The sequence below is a fragment of the Myxine glutinosa genome, unplaced genomic scaffold (genome assembly GCF_964187855.1).
Source record: "Myxine glutinosa unplaced genomic scaffold, kmMyxGlut1.1 SCAFFOLD_1574, whole genome shotgun sequence".
Lineage (NCBI taxonomy): Eukaryota > Metazoa > Chordata > Myxini > Myxiniformes > Myxinidae > Myxine > Myxine glutinosa.
Window position 1 is genome coordinate 51,509 of NW_027617669.1, and position 19,341 is coordinate 70,849.

At 43.5% G+C, this 19,341-nt stretch overlaps 1 protein-coding gene across 1 annotated transcript; it reads right to left on the reverse strand.

Moving 5' to 3' along the window:
• Positions 1-2,382: 2,382 nt before the first annotated feature.
• On the reverse strand, positions 2,383-18,391 carry LOC144889189 (chloride intracellular channel protein 4-like). The gene is made up of 7 exons (XM_078769163.1): positions 18,353-18,391; positions 18,182-18,188; positions 16,297-16,375; positions 16,045-16,170; positions 3,541-3,647; positions 2,527-2,690; positions 2,383-2,403 (listed from the first exon to the last, which is right to left on the reverse strand). The coding sequence occupies exons 1-7, from the start codon at positions 18,389-18,391 to the stop codon at positions 2,383-2,385; spliced, it is 543 nt and encodes a 180-aa protein (XP_078625289.1).
• Positions 18,392-19,341: the final 950 nt, after the last annotated feature.

The window sequence follows — 19,341 nt, forward strand, 5'->3', positions numbered from 1 at the left end:
TTCCCCAGATGGTAGAGTTGGTCATACGGAAGAAGCCTATTGATTTTGAGGTCAAAGGTCATCTTGAGGTCAAATTTCTAAAATTGTCATTTTTCATCCAATTGACCTGAAAATTAAACAGCAATTGCATAGTACCTCACTGAATTGGGAAACCAACTATTTTAAGGTCAAAGGTCAAATCAAAGTCAAACTTCTAAAATCAATTTTCATTTGAAAATCATCAATTTTTATCCTATCAAATTGAAAATTAAACAGAAATTACATAGTGCATCACTGAATTGCAAAAGCAACTATTTTAAGGTAAAAAGGTCAAAGGTCAATGCAAGGTCAAACTTCTAAAATCAATTTTCATTTGAAAATCATCAATTTTTATCCTATCAAATTGAAAATTAAACAGAAATTACATAGTGCATCACTGAATTGTAAAAGCAACTATTTTAAGGTAAAAAGGTCAAAGGTCAACGCAAGGTCAAACTTCTAAAATCAATTTTCATTTGAAAATCATCAATTTTTATTCTATTAACTTGAAATTAAACAGCAATTACATAGTTCGTAATTGAATTGGGAACCCAACTATTTTTGAGGTCAAAGGTCAAAGTACAACTCAAGGTCAAACTTCTAATATCAATTTTCATCTGAAAAATCATCAATTTTAATCTGATTGACCCGATCTATGATCAAGATGGTCAATTTTAATCTTAATGAAATGGACAATTTGATGTAACTATGGCAACTTTTTTTGGGGGGTGGAGGTGGATTTTGCAAGTAGTGCTCTGCATGGCATCTTCCTGTTTGTTTGTTTGTGAGCATGATATTTCTGGTTATCTCCCTTTGTAAATTGCTATTTAAACATGCGACTAGCTGTGCTCGTACAATGATGTTTTTTCAGCGTTTAAGGGTTACGCGTGTGTTAGCAAGACTTTCCCAAAACGCCTTTCATATATTTGTCCCTTAGTGTTTATCTAAAACCGAGTACAAAACGTCCCTCAGACCTTTCATTGTGTAATAGGTCATCTTGTTTGTCATTTAAATTTTGTTTATTATTTTCACGTCATTTTGTTTCTTTTTCTGAAAGAAGAACATCAAATATGACCAGACTTTCTTCTCGATATTCAATAGAAATCGTGAGCAAGCTTTAATACCACACCTTACTACTGGCATCAGAGATTAAGTTGGGATTCTGTACCAGCAATGTTATAACTGATTGTCATTTGTGTCATGCGTATTGATTATGCAAAATGTTAGATATTTCATGTCATGGCAAGAAGGAAATCACAAAACAATATTTATCCATGCCAAACAAACAACTTTCCATCTTTGACAACAAGCAGATATGAAAAGAATCCATCCTAAATTGATTTTCTCGACTATGTATACAAAAACTAGAGGTTCCAGGGAACCTGAACAAAACTGGTCTATGGTTAGAATATGCATAATAGAACCACAAACTATATAGTTTATATGTGCTAAAAATATATGACAAAAATTGATTTTTCAATATGGCCGTCCTGCCGCGCCCATTTTTGGGCGTGTAACGCCCAAATGCAATCCCAAATTAGTTTATGTCTTAAAGATGCTGCATAACAAGTTTCATCAAATTTCATCAATATTTGTGTCTTTCAGAGCGTAGACGTCAAATTGTTTACAGACGACAGACAGACAGACAGACAGACGGACGACGGACACTGGGTGTCGACAAAAACTCAGCTGGACATAGTCCAGTTGAGTTTTTTAAAAGTACAACTACAAAACCACACCACCACAACCACCACCCTGAAAAATTTGGTTGGTATGCGGCAAATGTCAATTATATTGTCCAACCGACAGCACAAATACGTTTAATTACAGCTAGAACAGCGCTCGGTAGAACACATAGCTCGGATCTGGATCTGGACCTGAACAAAAATCGAATCGGCTTGTTCTGGACACCTACCCAACTCATTGACCTAGTTTTGTCACAACTCGTCAATAACTTTATGGTATATCGTGCTATTTATCGTTTTACACTCAATGGTGTCGATTAATTTACAAAATTTAAAACATCTCTTATGCAGAGCAGGTTTGGATCTTCATGAAAATCAAATCGATTCCTCTCTGTCACACATCCTGTTCGTCCGAATCGTCCATAACTTTTTGAGATATTGTGCTACATATTATTATTGGCCCGAACTCAAAATGGTGAAGAATCACTTGTAAATTCTAGTATCCAGATCTGGATCTTCACCAAAATCTAATGAATTTGTCCTCACATACCAAACCTTTCGACCAAATTTCGTACGAATCCGTCCACAACTCTTTGAGATATCCTGCTCACAGACAGACAGGGGTGAAAACATAACCTCCGTCCATCCACTTTAGGTGGTGGAGGTAATAACAATATGGTCATAATGATACAATTTTATACTGAAATTCAATCAAAAATCAAGTTGATATTAAACCCTAAGATTTGAGTGAGTGAAATCCTCATTAATCTACTTCCTATACAAGTACATACACCACACTTCAAACAGGCAAACGTGTTCTCACCCTGATAACATTCAGTTTGGGTAGGAGAGTGCAGTCTGCCAGTGTGAGATGGTTTCCATCTAGAAACGAACGTTTTGATGGACCTTCACCAGGTTCTCCGGGCAGTGGACTCGTCAGGTACAAATCAAGGATCTCCAAGGTATGCATGAGTGCCCGCTGCTGTGCTATAGCCATAGAACCGGAAAGAAAACACAAAACCAAAATGGACAATGTGAAAATGAATGTTTGACTGAAATTATCATCTCTGAAAAAATTCTCTGAAAACAGATGTGTTTCTGGGTCACTGGTCATCATCAGTGTAGAGTTTATTTACCAGAAATTGAGCTACTAACCTGTCCCTCTTAAGATTATATCTATAGATGACACATTAAATGTTGAGAGCATTGACTCTGTGCCACACCAACACTTGACTCCAAACATCATGACCAGTGGGACATCTGCCACCCGTCCATCCTGTTTGCGCATCAATTATATAGTTAAGCGGCTTTCTGAATTTCAAGCGGGAAAGCAGATATTAAAGATAAAGTGCACTTTTGGCTTAGTTGCTGTCAGTTAAAGACACAGAGACATCCATTGCACATAATCTACATAAAAGTGGCTTTTGCTTGAATTATTCAATAAATAAATCAATTAATTGAAGAATGCGTGAGCAGTACTCGTACTCTTTAAAAACTGTGTGTACAATCCAAGTCCCACTCTCCCTCCCCCCAAACTCCTTTCTCCCGGCTGAGGTACGCACAACTCGCACAGTCCCAGGTCCACCACTCTCCCAGCCGAGGGAGCGAAGCTCGACTGGCCAATTTGTATTTACGGATATTTTCATTTATGGAGTTTTGTGATTTTTTCTCCTGGAATTGTGTTTTGGAGTTACATCAGTATGTGAAATTTATACTTTCTAGCCCATCTAGAAGGCACTAAACATTTATATCAGTGAGTGAGTGGTTATGTCATGGAGCTTTATCTATAAGATACACATCTATAAATGGATTGAGGTGTTTGCTGGAATGTTTGTACCAGCATTGCTCGCCAGGCTGGTGTTCCGAATGTATGCCGAAAATCTTGAGAAGATGTCACGACCTGCAGAGTTTGATCCTGGGTACTGCACCGCCAGCTTGGGATACCTTGAAGGAAAACAGGGTTGTGAAAGGCAGAGACATGTGCAGTTAATTTGAGTGTTTTTGAAAATGCTAAATAAAAACGAAAGGTAATTTTTTTTATAGCAGGGCTGTTTGGGGGGTGGGGGGGGGGGAAATATAGATATGATAAATAAATAAACTAAAACAATTAAAATATAATAGATATTTAAAATAGGAGAGAACAGAAAGGAGAAATGTGAAGGGGAGAGAGAGAGAGAGAGAGAGAGAGAGAGAGAGAGAGAGAGAGAGAGAGAGAGAGAGAGAGAGAGAGGAAAATGAGGAGGAAAGATATATATAAAATAAAAGTGGAAAAACAGAGTGGGGAAAAAGATTTTTCACGACAGCGGATCTAACTTTCCACCATCAACTTTTCCATCCTCACCAAAGAATCATGCACTTAAATCTATCTGGAAATGGGAGAATGCCATCAAACAGGGGACGAAGGCACTCCAGTGGTAGTGTGGCGACAATATTCAATATCTACCCGACATAATCAAGGATACCCATCACATCAACCTGGACTTATTCAATATCTTCCCAACATAATCAAGGATACCCATCACATCAACCTGGACTTATTCAATCTCTTCCCAACATAATAAAGGATACCCATCACATAAACCTGGACTTACTCAATCTCTTCCCCACATAATCAAGGATACCCATCACGTAAACCTGGACTTATTCAATATCTTCCCAACATAATCAAGGATACCCATCATGTAAACCTGGACTTATTCAATATCTTCCCAACATAATCAAGGATACCCATCACATCAACCTGGACTTATTCAATCTCTTCCCAACATAATAAAGGATACCCATCACATAAACCTGGACTTACTCAATCTCTTCCCCACATAATCAAGGATACCCATCACGTAAACCTGGACTTATTCAATATATACGCGACATAATCAAGGATACCCATCACATAAACCTGGACTTACTCAATCTCTTCCCCACATAATCAAGGATACCCATCACGTAAACCTGGACTTATTCAATATATACCCGACATAATCAAGGAAACCCATCACATAAACCTGGACTTACTCAATCTCTTCCCCACATAATCAAGGATACCCATCACGCACCCAGGATCTTATTCAATCTCTTCCCAACATCATCAAGGATACCCATCATGTAAACCTGGACTTATTCAATATCTACCCGACATAATCAAGGATACCCATCACGTAATCCTGGACTTATTCAATCTCTTCCCCACATAATCAAGGATACCCATCATGTAAACCTGGACTTATTCAAATCTACCCGACATAATCAAGGATACCCATCACGTAAACCTGGACTTATTCAATATCTACCCGACATAATCAAGGATACCCATCACATAAACCTGGACTTACTCAATCTCTTCCCCACATAATCAAGGATACCCATCACGCACCCAGGATCTTATTCAATCTCTTCCCAACATCATCAAGGATACCCATCACGCACCCAGGATCTTATTCAATCTCTTCCCAACATCATCAAGGATACTCATCACGCACCCAGGCTCTGATTCAATCCTCTACCCTACATAATGAAGGATACCCATCACGTAAACCTGGACTTATTCAATCTCTACCCTACATAATCAAGGATACCAATCACGTACCCAGGATCTTATTCAATCTCTACCCTACATAATGAAGGATACCCATCACGTACCCAGGATCTTATTCAATCTCTACCCTACATAATCAAGGATACCCATCATGCACCCAGGATCTTATTCAATCGCTTCCCTACATCATGAAGGATACCCATCACGTCCCCAGGATCTTATTCAATCTTTACCCTACATAATCAAGGATACCCATCACGCACCCAGGATCTTATTCAATCTCTACCTTACATAATGAAGGATACACATCACGTACCCAGGATCTTATTCAATCTCTTCCCTACATAATCAAGGATACCCATCATGCACCCAGGATCTTATTCAATCTCTACCCTACATAATGAAGGATACCCATCATGTACCCAGGATCTTATTCAATCTCTACCCTACATAATGAAGGATACCCATCACGTACCCAGGATCTTATTCAATCTCTACCCTACATAATCAAGGATACCCATCATGCACCCAGGATCTTATTCAATCGCTTCCCTACATCATGAAGGATACCCACCACGTCCCCAGGATCTTATTCAATCTTTACCCTACATAATCAAGGATACCCATCACGCACCCAGGATCTTATTCAATCTCTACCCTACATAATGAAGGATACACATCACGTACCCAGGATCTTATTCAATCTCTTCCCTACATAATCAAGGATACCCATCATGCACCCAGGATCTTATTCAATCTCTACCCTACATAATGAAGGATACCCATCATGTACCCAGGATCTTATTCAATCTCTCCCCTACATAATGAAGGATACCCATCACGTACCCAGGATCTTATTCAATCTCTGCCCTACATAATCAAGGATACCCATCACGCACCCAGGATCTAATTCAATCGCTTCCATACATCATGAAGGATACCCATCACGTACCCAGGATCTTATTCAATCTCTACCCTACATAATGAAGGACACCCATCACGTAAACCTGGACCTATACAATCCTTACCCTACATAATCAAGGATACCCATCACGCACCCAGGATCTTATTCAATCTCTACCCAACATATTCAAGGATACCCACCATGCACCCAGGATCTTATTCAATATGTAACCTCCATATTGCTTTCATTGCAAAAATAAATTTTGAGTGCTTTATCATTCAGAAACCGTTGTGGCCTGTTTCAAGTTCCATTGCATTGCTGCACGGACCGAACAGCAAGAAAAAGGCAAGCCACAAAGTATACCAAAACAACAACCACAAAGGTTTATCTCTCGAGTTCTTTAAAAGTGAAATTCAAGTGGGAAATTGGTGAATTAAATTCAAATATTTATCAAGCCACAGAGCTCACAAAATGTGTTCACAGCTAGAACCAACATGGCAGAGTTCCGAACATGAGGTTTGATTCGATGTTGGGCATTTTGGGTTTTTTAAAAATCGGTATCTATATATAATGAAAGCAGATCGCACAAAAAGATGAAAAAAATGTTTATTAAATAAATTTAATTAAAGAATACCAAATGCGCCCAACCAGTTCCACCAGGCATGAAAAAAGGCCTGCAACAAAATGGCGGCTTAAGACTCCTGCGAGGTGACAGTAGACTGACCAAGATGGCGCACCGCAATCCTGGTAAGGATTTCTTTTGTATTTTGATGATGATCATCTCGCTGATTATCTTCAAAAGGTGTGTTTGAATTCACCCATACATCCGGTATTCATTCCAGCACTCCCGTGGAGGTCCGTTCATATGCTTGCAAAGCTTGGGGCCGCTAGGTTTCATGGTTTTGGAGTTATGGAGGAGACACACTGATACACATGCACACTTTATCTTTTATTATTATAGAGATGGTTGGGAGACAGTGGCCATAATTATATAATAATATGATCCCTGACAAAAGGAACTTCATTGCAGGAGAAGGCCATCAGCACTTGCACAAGGGTTGCCAACCGATGGCTGTTTGTCCATGCTATATCCTTTTTAAATGCTGAGCATCAAGCAAGTAAGCAACAAGTAGCATTTTCAAATCCATTGGTAAACTAGAACGCCACTCAGTAGAGCGCATATTCCCGCCGTGGGTTTCGTTGGAATAATACTGTTGTGGTTTTTAGAACCCTCCACTTTGTAAATATTGTAATATCCCTTATAAATAATCCCCTGTAAATATTCCCATTTTTGTGTAAAGGTCAGAGGTCGCACCCTAGCTCGGTCATATTGCAACACGTAGGACACCATAGGCTTCTTCTTTAGTTATCTCATTAGTGTGTGTTCTAGTTAAGGATCTGTTCCCAATAGTTGAATCTGCGTTGCATTAATCAAATAAGATAGGCCCATTTCGCTCATTATGCACTCTCTCTCTCTCTCCAAATTATCATGTGGCTGGGTTAGCAGCATTCGCTGCATTGAGCCGTCATCGCTGCCTCAGCGCTGGCTCCAAACGCCATTGAACACGAGGTCAGGCTTGGAGAAGAAAGGGGCGGAGCGGCAAGAACGAGGTGTGGCCACGTCAACTCACCACCAGGGCGTGGCAGGTAAGCCCCCACCAGCCAACCAGGGCTGAGGTGAGCTCGTTAGTGGGCGTAGCCCTATGAAGGTGGCTTGATTTCAACATGCGATCATATAAGCACGAGCGCCAAGCCCTTTGACGGACTGCGCGAGGGGAGGTCATTGTGAACGAACTGCGCGGGGAGCGCTCAATTGATTGTCACTGCATTGAGCGATCTGCGCGAGGGTACCCTCTGAGATGAACGTTGGGCGAGAGAGAGTTGGCCCGAAGATTATGTACGCAGCATCCCAGTCCCTCGCATAATTATAAGGTCCGGTCGTGCGCCAACGACATGCGAAGCTGCCTGCCATTCTTTGCGGCGGATCCGGAGCCTGGACCGGACCCCATCACCTGGACCTTTCATCCCTGCTATTCCCCATTCGTGTAAGTGTGTTTGTACTGTCCTGGGCATGTGATAAAATAAGAGTGTTTAAGGATTGCCCTGTGTATCTGCTTCTTCCTCTTCCTGTACAGTCTTACCTTTCGTTTCTTCCTTGGTTTTGGTTTTGTACATAATTAATAAACCTGTGTTCTTCCTTCTTATTCTTTTGGGTTTCCTCTCATCCGGTCGCTTTAGTGATTTCTCCATTGATATACGTGGCACGATTTGGCCAATGCTCAGGAACGGGTTTGTTTTATTGCTAACGGCTCGAGCCTCGGATTGCTAAACCGCTCGGCAATCTTCCATCTTGTCCGTGGCTCGAGCAGAAGTATCGCCCTGCTTTGCAGAGAGTTTGGCAAAGGTATCTGGGAACCCGTTGACCAGTCACCCTGGTCAACCTCAACCCCGCAAAGGAGCGCGATATCTTCTAGGACTCGGATGGCCAGCTTAAAAGACGAGGGGATTAAACATCCCTCGGTAAGGGGAGCGCCGTAATCCGAGATCCGCAACAATTGGTGTCGGGGAGTGGGATTGGACCCGAACTACAGTTTTTAATTCATCTAAAAAATTTGGTCGAAAAAATTAGGAGAGGCCAAAATTATTTTTAAAACCCAAATTAAGGTCGTGCCATGGATAATCAAGGCGATTGGATGCCGGTAGGGGAGAATGAGGAGGTAGAATCGACCCAGGACCCCAGGGAAGAGGTGGGAGTAATGCAGGAGGAAAGCAAAGAAGGTGCGGTAGCGGGGGTTGCAGGTGCACAAGATGGCGGCGCCTCACACGTGGCAACAAGGGCCGCGCCCGCTGCACAAATCGGGGGGATGAATGTGCAGGACCTCATGGCGCAGATTCATGCAGCCATACAAATGGGGAATATGGGATTGAGAAATGAATTGAGGAATGATATGGCAGACCAAATTGGCAGACTAAAAAATGATTTGGGAAGCAAATTGGGGGGATTAGGAAGCAAATTGGGGGGATTAGGAAGCAGATTGGGGGGATTAGGAAACTAAATTGAGGGGTTTGGAAACAGAATGAGTGACCGCATACAAAAATGTGGGGAGAACCGAGACCACATGGCAGGCGGGAGAGGCGCATCGGTACGCAGCGAGGTAACGCGACTCGAGGAGCGCGGGGTTGAGCGAGGCAGAGCAGAGCGCAGTTAAAATGACCGGGATAGAGATCGCGACCTGGGGTATGGGGAAGCCGGCGACCGCCGAAGTAGAAAAAATTGTAAGCGCGCCAGCGGTTGTCGGGCTTCACAAGGAAAAATAATTAATTCAAATTGGAAAAGAAATAGTGGAAATTGGGTTAGAAAAGACGCCGGACGTAGAAAAGCACTCGCGACAGGGAGAAATGGAATGTGCCCAAGGTCCATGTTCGCATCATGATGCCGTGCTTATTAACCCCAATGAAAGTTTGCAGGTGGTGGAGGAACAAAGAAGAGGAAGCACCCAGGTGAGTCGGGTTGTGTTTGGTGCAAAAAGAATTTTCGCGTGCTTGGGGTGCAGGCGTAACCCGGGAGCTCGTAAAAGGTCCGTGGTGCGCGTTATGAATGGCAATGGCGCGCGTGTGCGAACGGCGCCGAAGCGCAAGTGTGATACCGAGTGCGAGGGAGAATGCACGGCAGAGTGTGATAGTGGGAGTGATTGTGATACAGAGGGTGAGTTGGTTGTGGCGGGTGTGCGAGAACGCACACCTGAGTTGGTTGTGGCGCATGTGCGGGAGGGCACATCAGAGCGCGTGAGTGGGTATGTGCAAGAGTAAGAGTGCACACCGTGAGTGTGGTAAGAGTGCACACCCACGAGTGAGTGGTAAGAGTGCACACCCACGAGTGAGTGGTAAGAGTGCACACCCACGAGTGTTACGGAGGACGTAATGGAGGAGAGGTGTGGAATGGAGTCTGTGAGCGGAATGAGTGTGCCTGGGTGGTGTGCACGGAGAGAGAGGGCGGTGACGAAATGTACGGAGTGTATGGAGACACCTGGATGTGTGAGTGTAAAAGGGGTCGCGTATGCATGTGAGCATGCAAGTCAAGCATCGACGTTGACCGGGACAGCGTTTAGGCCGACGTATAGCCGACGCGAGCCCTCGGTGCGCGGTGTTCGTTGTGTACTGGGGGAACCGGCGAGGGTCGTAATCACGGCGGTTTCAAAAGAACCGCCGTGCGCGATCCGCGCCGGGCCCCGCCCTGCACGGTCGGTTCCGCGCTTTGCCAGGCAAAGCGGGCGGCCCAATTTGAGGGGAGGTAGGAGGGGCCGGCGCGACGCCCCCTTGTGGTGGTGGCGCTCCACCCGGGGAAGGCTGGGCCATCGCGCGTGGCAGCACAAAGCCTTGCACCGGGATGGTGCCTTGAGCCTTGGCCCGACGAAACCTCCTCCCCTGAATCGAATGCCGGACGGACTCAAACTACAGTAGACCCAAACCACCCGCATGCATTGCTCAGCTTTGCGAAGCCGAGCTGTAAAGAATGCATGGACATACCGAGGAGGCTCAGATATAGCGGACTGTGATGATGATGGTGTTATTGTTTGGAATTGATAGGGAATTGGCTTGAAATTACTAGTGATTCGAAATTCGGAATAGTGATGGTTGGAAATTGATACCCAGTGTCGGGGGGTGATATCCCTACCATCCCTCACACGCCTGGGGCAAAGGAGCTATAGTTTTATGGGGATTGGCTGTGTAAACTAGCCCGGGAGGGTTAGGTTAATGATTCGGGAAATAGCTGACAATAGGTAACTGTAGCTTTAAGTAGCGACATTTATACCTGTAGTGGGGACGCAGAATAGCTTAGTTTGGATGATAACGATGAGGGAGTGATTAGTATAAGGGAAGATGGGGAGCACGAGTTTCAGAAGGGAGTAGTCAGCTTAGATGATGCTGTGTGTTTGTGGTGAGGGTGATGAAGTGAGGCAATGCTCGTGAGAGATGTGTGTCATTGCTTGGATTGAGTGAATGTGCCTGGAGGAAAGGAGGGTGCAAGTGCCACCAGGTGTGTGGGCACAAGGTGTGCAAGTGAAAGTGCAGGTGTATGGAGAATGGTTGTATGGAATAGATGGTATGGAATAAATGGAGTATGGAATCGCTGGTGTGGAGTGAGTAGTGTGGAATATGTGGAGTGGAGTGCATGGTGTGGAAGAGTGGATGTGGGAAGATGGACCCCTTCACGAATACCCGGGCAGGGTAGTTTAAAAGTAGGTAGAGGGAGTAGGTAAATTGTGGTTGGATATTGACATCTGTGGTGCGAGAGAAGCAGAGTACTGCTTTGAGGGGTGCATTAGTGGAGTAAATTGGCTGGGCATGTGGCCTGTTAGTACGTATGGTTAAATGGGCACTCCACCACTGTTAGTCTGTCGGCCAGGTGAGGCTGCAGGTAGGCTCTGGGAGCCAGTAGAGTTCAATGGGGCCTGAGGATCCGGAGGACGGACCCGGGTAGCCCGACGCCAGAGAGGGCGGTAGTGGGGTGAGAGTGCCAGAGGGCCTTCCCCATGTAGGTTAGGGTAAGGAGCAGGTAAGCTCGGGAGACAACTACAGTGGCGGAGGTGTGCAGGTGAGCAGACCTGCTGGGAGCGCCACACGACCCAGCCCTGAAATTGTGTGAGGGCACAGGGAGTAGGATCGGGGGAGTGAGACCCCAAATTGGTGAGCACCACAGTTTGGTCAATGGGAGTTCGGTTCTTAGAACCACATCGTGTAAAATGGCCAATGGTTTTGCAGGGAACGTACCCGGCTAGAGTAAAAGTTTTAAAGTCATTTAGAAGGTAGTTAGGATTGGAAGTCTATTGGCACCATCTGCATCCACTCACCAGGGTGACAGGACTCCCCACCACCGGTTTGTGCAAATGTCTGGTATGTAAGACGCATCATGACGTGGGTGTGACATTGCTCATTGTTCCATCTCTTCCTCCTTATGAGAGATTGATGGTAAATTTGGAATAGAGGGATTAATGAGAAATTGGGATTGATGACGAATTTGGTATAGAGGGGAGATATGGGGAAGACAAGACGTAGCGACGAATTTGTAAATTGTGTAAATACGGGGTAAGGGCAAGGGTAGATTAGGTGACAGGGGGGGAACGTATGGTAGGGACGAGCTTTCTCGGCTCGCTCTCCTGCGCACCTCACCTCTGCATTACCTTGTGTTGATGTGTGCTCTTGCGCCCTTGCACCCCGCTAACCCTGCTCTGTCGTCTTTCCTCACTCATGGACCGTGGTCTTTGTGTGCAGAGGGGAAAGTGTGCAGGTGTCGCAGTTGTGTGCCCGCGCCCTCACTGCTGCCTGCCTGGACCGGTACCACACGTATGGACCGCACGTTGTTGTGGCCAAGCACCACCATATGGACCACAGGTCTGTGGCCAAGTACCACATTCATGGACCCCACATTTTGGGGCCTGGCACCTCTGCTGGGGACAGGCTATTGTGGCCAGGGAGAGCTTGCTTGCGGACCACGGTAAAGGTGGCACCTAAGCCATGCAGGTGGACCACCTTAGTTGGCCCCTGCTGGCCATAATTAAAGAAATGGACATGTTTTGTGCCTTCTTTTTAGTACCAACTAGGCAGCAAGCAAGAAGTCGTCCAGGAACATCGGCCCAGCAGCCAAAAACATCGGCCCAGCAGAGAAGATGTCGCACGTCATCTGCTGATTATTATTTGAACTGTGATGACTGTGCACCGGATGGTGCTTTTTGGCATTTTGGTGCTTTGGTGTTTTTGGTGCTTATTGGTGCTGGTGGTATCGGTGCAGTGCAGTGTATGCCTTTCCTCTTCTCAAAAGATCTTCTTTTTGTTTCCAAAAACACAGGTCCTGGGTTCGCGTGTAAATACCAACTAGTGTCTTTGTAAATAATGCTCCCCACCGTCAATGTGTAGTTTGAAAATTAATTCCGTGATTCTGTTATTCTGTGGGCATGAGTCTGATAGACAGAATGCAATGCAGCAGGCGGGACATACTTAGTTGTTTTTAAAAATGTCGCACTCAGGGTGAAGTTAATAGTAGAGGGTTACCACACCTGAGTGTCACACTAAGTTAAAGTTCTGTCGGGCCGGGACGGCCCTGGAGGTAATGAGGGTGCAGTGTTGTGGTTTTTAGAACCCTCCACTTTGTAAATATTGTAATATCCCTTATAAATAATCCCCTGTAAATATTCCCATTTTTGTGTAAAGGTCAAAGGTCGCACCCTAGTTAGGTCATATTGCAACACGAAGGACACCATAGGCTTCTTCTTTAGTTATCTCATTAGTATGTGTTCTAGTTAAGGATCTGTTCCCAATAGTTGAATCTGCATTGCATTAATCAAATAAGATAGGCCCCATTTCGCTCATTATGCACTCTCTCTCTCTCTCTCTCCAAATTATCACGTGGCTGGGTTAGCAGCGTTCGCTGCATTGAGCCGTCATCGCTGCCTTAGCGCTGGCTCCAAACGCCATTGAACATGAGGTCAGGCTTGGAGAAGAAGGGGGCGGAGCGGCAAGAACGAGGTGTGGCCACGTCAACTCACCACCAGGGTGTGGCCGGTAAGCCCCCACCAGCCAACCAGGGCTGAGGTGAGCTCGTTAGTGGGCGTAGCCCTATGAGGGCAGCTTGATTTCAACGCACGATCATATAAGTGCGAGCGCCAAGCCCTTTGATGGACTGCGCGAGGGGAGGTAATTGTGAACTAACTGCGTGGGGAGCACTCGATTGATTGTCACTGCATTGAGCGATCTGCGCGAGGGTACCCTCTGAGATGAACGTTGGGCGAGAGAGAGTTGGCACGAAGATTATGTACGTGGCGTCCCAGTCCCTCGCATAATTATAAGGTCCAGTCGCGCGCCAACGACACGCGAAGCTGCCTGCCATTCTTTGCAGCGGATCCGAAGCCTGGACCGGACCCCATCGCCTGGAACTTTCATCCCTGCTATTCCCCATTCGTGTAAGTGTGTTTGTACTGTACTGGGCGTGTGATAAAATAAGAGTGTTTAAGGATTGCCCTGTGTATCTGCTTCTTCCTCTTCCTGTACAGTCTTACCTTTTGTTTCTTCCTTGGTTTTGTACATAATTCATAAACCTGTGTTCTTCCTTCTTATTCTTTTGGGTTTCCTCTCATCCAGTCGCTTTAGTGATTTCTCCATTGATATACATGGCACGATTTGGCCAACGCTCAGGATCGGGTTAATTTTATTGCTAACGGCTCGAGCTTCGGATTGCTAAACCACTCGGCAATCTTCCATCTTGTCCGTGGCTCGAGCAGAAGTATCGCCCTGCTTTGCGAAGAGGTTGGCAAAGGTATCTGGGAACCCGTTGACCAGTCACCCTTATCAACCTCAACCCCGCAAAGGAGCGCGATATCTTCTAGGACTCGGACGGCCAGCTTAATAGACGAGGGGATTAAACCCCCCTCGGTAAGGGGAGCCCCGTAATCCGAGATCCGCAACAATACGTTTTGTCTAACATCCCCTCTCCCCAAAACAATAAATGAAAAAGAAAGTAAGCCCTAATGGTCAGAGAATTTGTTTTGATATATCTCGGGATTAGAGGAGAAAAACATCATTTAAGAATAAGAATAAAAGCTTTAATGCAGTAAAACAGAAAAAAATCTTTCCCAAAAAAATTCCTGGATCCGGAATAATATCCTGAGCTTCACCAAAAACTAATCAATTCTTCCTTATCCCAAGGGCAATCATCCCACCAACTTTCATCCAAATCCGTTCAGAACTTTTCCAGATATCTTGTTCACAAACACACAAACACACACACACACGGACGGACAGGATCGAATGCGTTACTCCCTGGCAGGAGTAATAAACCCGAAAACCGCAGAGCCAGAACCAGAATGATTTCTTTGGCCTGGGAAGGCCATGCGAGGTTCCTTCTTCTTCAGCCTCTAACAACCCTGGGTGAATATGCGATCTTTTAAAAAAGAGTTGGAATTTTGCCAAATCTGTTTTATTCGTTTGTTAATATACCTCAGCCATTGACAAATCTGGAACTAAGTCTTTATAAGTTCATCAAATACTGACACCGTGAATGAAATTCGCTGAGATAAATGTTGATATCTCTTCTGAGGTTAAAAAAAACAGTTTTAAAGCATTATACGTATCAAACGATACATTTTATGAAACGGGGAAACCTAATACACACTTTGGTCGTTTTAAAATGACAGAATATGTCTTTATTAGAAAAGAAAAAAAAAGAACCTTGAAGACGACGCTGCTAACAAAATACACCGCTCTAATGCGTAACCACGAGTTTAAACGACATTTACAACAAATATGAAAACTATTTTCATATCACAATGTTAAATATAGAATATATAGAAGATAATGTTAAAAAAAAATGAGCCCTGTCTTCCAATGGTAAACAATCCTTCAAAAAATTCCTGGATCCGGAATAATATCCTGAGCTTCACCAAAAACTAATCAATTCTTTCTTATCCCAAGGGCAATCATCCCACCAACTTTCATCCAAATCAGTTCAGAACCTTTGCAGATATCTTGTTCACAAACACACGAACACACACACGCACACACACACACGGACACGGACACGATCGAATGCATTACTCCCTGGCGGGAGTAATAATAACATTGATATTACAATGAATAAATTCATGTTACATGTTGTGTAGTCTTTGTATCTCGACTTTGAAGTGTTATCATAACTAGGATGCTAAAGTTACGTATTGCTCAAATTACTTCATACGATGCCAGGCATGTATGACTGACTGCTGTCATATATTCTCGACATAACTGCTTCCATTGCATTGTTTATGAAAGTTGTTGCATTCTCCATAAGGGAATACACCATGGTAGCCAAACATTCAAGCAGGTATGTTACAGAGAGAGAGAGACAGAGACAGAGACAGAGACAAACAAACCTTGGAGGGCAAAGGATATCTTCAAGGAACTCTTCAATCTTGAGTGTGTCTGTTTTCACTCCACCATTGAAGGTCAGGAAAGGTGGCTGGGTACCAGGTGCTAAGTTGGCAAGATTAGCAGATTTTCTGGAAGAGTAATTAAAAAAACAGTTTTGAAATCTCTAGAGCAATTATTTATTTATTTTTTTGCTTTGTCCCCACACACATCCCTTCTTCCCTTGATGACAAATTTCAATGGGTAAAGCTCAAAACTGAATTGGTCGTTCAATAACAAAGTGGAACATTAAAGTTGAGATGTGCTCGTCATGTTCAGAAAATACACACATCCATGCTGTGAGACACACCATGCAGAAAAACACCTCACCACCACATAATTAAAAAACACCTCACCACCACGTAATTATAAATACCTCACCACCACGTAATTAAAAACACCTCACCACCACATAATTAAAAAACACCTCATCACCACGTAATTATAAATACCTCACCACCACGTAATTCAAAACACCTCACCACCACATAATTAAAAACACCTCACCATCACGTAATTAAAAACACCTCACCACCACATAATTATAAACACCTCACCACCACGTAATTCAAAACACCTCACCACCACGTAATTATAAATACCTCACCACCACATAATTAAAAACACCTCACCACCACGTAATTAAAAACACCTCACCACCACATAATTATAAACACCTCACCACCACGTAATTAAAAACACCTCACCACCACATAATTAAAAACACCTCACCACCACATAATTATAAACACCTCACCACCACATAATTATAAACACCTCACCACCACATAATTCAAAACACCTCACCACCACGTAATTATAAATACCTCACCACCACGTAATTCAAAACACCTCACCACCATGTGATTTAAAAACACCTCACCACCATGTGATTTAAAAACACCTCACCACCACGTGATTATAAACTCCTCACCACCACGTAATTATAAATACCTCACCACCACATAATTAAAAACACCTCACAACCATGTAATTATAAATACTTCACCACCACGTAATTCAAAACACCTCACCACCACATAATTAAAAACACTTCACCACCACATAATTAAAAACACCTCACCACCACATAATTAAAAACACCTCACCACCACATAATTAAAAACACCTCACCACCACATAATTAAAAACACCTCACCACCACATAATTATAAACACCTCACCACCACATAATTATAAACACCTCACCACCACATAATTCAAAACACCTCACCACCACGTAATTATAAATACCTCACCACCACGTAATTCAAAACACCTCACCACCATGTGATTTAAAAACACCTCACCACCACGTGATTATAAACACCTCACCACCACATAATTCAAAACGACTCACCACCTCGTAATTATAAATACCTCACCACCACGTAATTCAAAACACCTCACCACCATGTGATTTAAAAACACCTCACCACCATGTGATTTAATAACACCTCACCACCACGTCATTTAAAAACACCTCACCACCACACAATTCAAAATACCTCACCACCACATGATTCAAAACCACCACAACGTTATTAAAAACACTTCACAACCATGGAAACAAAAGTTTTAGGGAGTCGTTAAGTGAGAACACAGACACTGCCCAGATGTGTAGATATATAGACAAATGACTGTACCCGAGTTGCCGTTTTGTCATGGTTTAAACCAATCATAATTCAAACAATAATTCAAAATATTCAATATTCAAATGTATTTGTAATATACGTGATATCACATTTTATAAACAATTGAAGTTGAAAACTTAAGTTGAAAAAAAAGATTTTCCCCCAAAAAATAAAATAATAATTATAAAAAATAAAGCCAATCGGTCCTCGGCTTCCTTCTCAGCCTTCCTTCCACCAATCAGAGGGAAGCTTCTTGCCCCACCCTCTACCAATCGGCGGGCTTCATCCTGCCTCGTCTCCCTATTAGTGGTGTCTCGTCCAATAGCTGCCCTCTGGGCATGTCTATTGCCTGCTTGCTCAATGTTTTATCGCCATGTTGGCGCAATGCGTGGGCGCTTCCTGCCTGCACTTCCGGTGAGTTTTATTGTGGGGGGAATTGTATTAGTGTGTGTGCTGCTATTGGGCATACCTAGTGTCTGTTGGTGTAGTGCCATAAGGGACAATGGATAAATCACAAGGTCTCACACACAGGGGAATTAGCATAATCCCTACTCGAGTGAACACGAGGCCATCCTTGTATGACCACAAATGTACGAGCTTAATCCGACATCCGGGCTAGACAAGTCCTCTACTTATGTACATCAAAATGCTTGATCTTCTTCACAACAATCGGGAGCATGATATCGACACAGATCTACCTGATCTATATATTACTCTACCCCAAAATTCACAACAGTATTGTATTTTTAAAAGTCCATTCTCCTGCAGAAGAAAACACTTATGCCAAAACAAAAATACTGACAATAAACATAATAATACAGGATGAATTACATAAAATGACCACTCAACTGCCACACGCCACAGTGTGCAACAAAATTATGATGTCACTTAAAAATACACTCTTATGGTTTAGTTTTGGAAGAATAAAGTGCACTGTGCAGAATTATAGCTTATAAACAGGGAGGAACAACTGACAATAATCGCAAAGGTCTAACTAGAGTGGCCTCAAAATGAATATCGCTGGTTAGATTTCTACCTCCAGGGTGATGTCGTGGAAGTGGTTTGGGACTCAAGACCAATGACCGGAAAACAGGTTTACAAAGATCCAGACTTTATTAACTAGTTGTTCACTTCATTCAAATACTAATAACTACCGTTAACTCAATGGACCAGATAGCTCTATCCGCATAGTCCCTCTTTCTCAGCCGATGTTTCTCCGTAGCGCCGTACTCGTTGGTATTCGTTCGTTCGTCGGGCAGGGCTTCTGAGGACAAGTGCTCCTGAATCAAAGTCTGTTCTGGTTTATATCGGCACACTTGAGTTAATCCCTTCTCCGCTGAAAGGTTGCTCCGTCATCCCGCTCGCCTTACTGGCACCAACTCGCTCCCCTCCTGCTGTGAGTTATATTTGCCTTACAATAGGAGAGTGCTCTAGCCTGGGGCTGTGACCAGGTGAACAAGTCATTACTACTTTCGTGCAAATTCCTGACATTCATTTCAAGTCGTTGGTTCTTCCTCGTTACCAGTTCCAATCAATGAGTTACCAGTTCTAATCAATGAGTTACATTTCCACAATTCCCTCATCTTTTTGTTTTTGTTTATATTAACCATTAATCTAAACATCAATATA

What these genes read in the sequence shown, in the direction of transcription:
- LOC144889189 (XM_078769163.1), bottom strand. Translation starts at nt 18,391, where the DNA reads ATGCTCCCGATTGTTGTGAAGAAGATCAAGCATTTTGAT. An exon ending in GTTATTGAACGACCAATTCA is followed by an intron (nt 16,171 to 16,296) that starts GTTTTGAGCTTT and finishes TTACTCTTCCAG; the next exon opens with AAAATCTGCTAATCTTGCCA. An exon ending in CCAAACTGAATGTTATCAGG is followed by an intron (nt 2,404 to 2,526) that starts GTGAGAACACGT and finishes ATTGAATTTCAG; the next exon opens with TATAAAATTGTATCATTATG.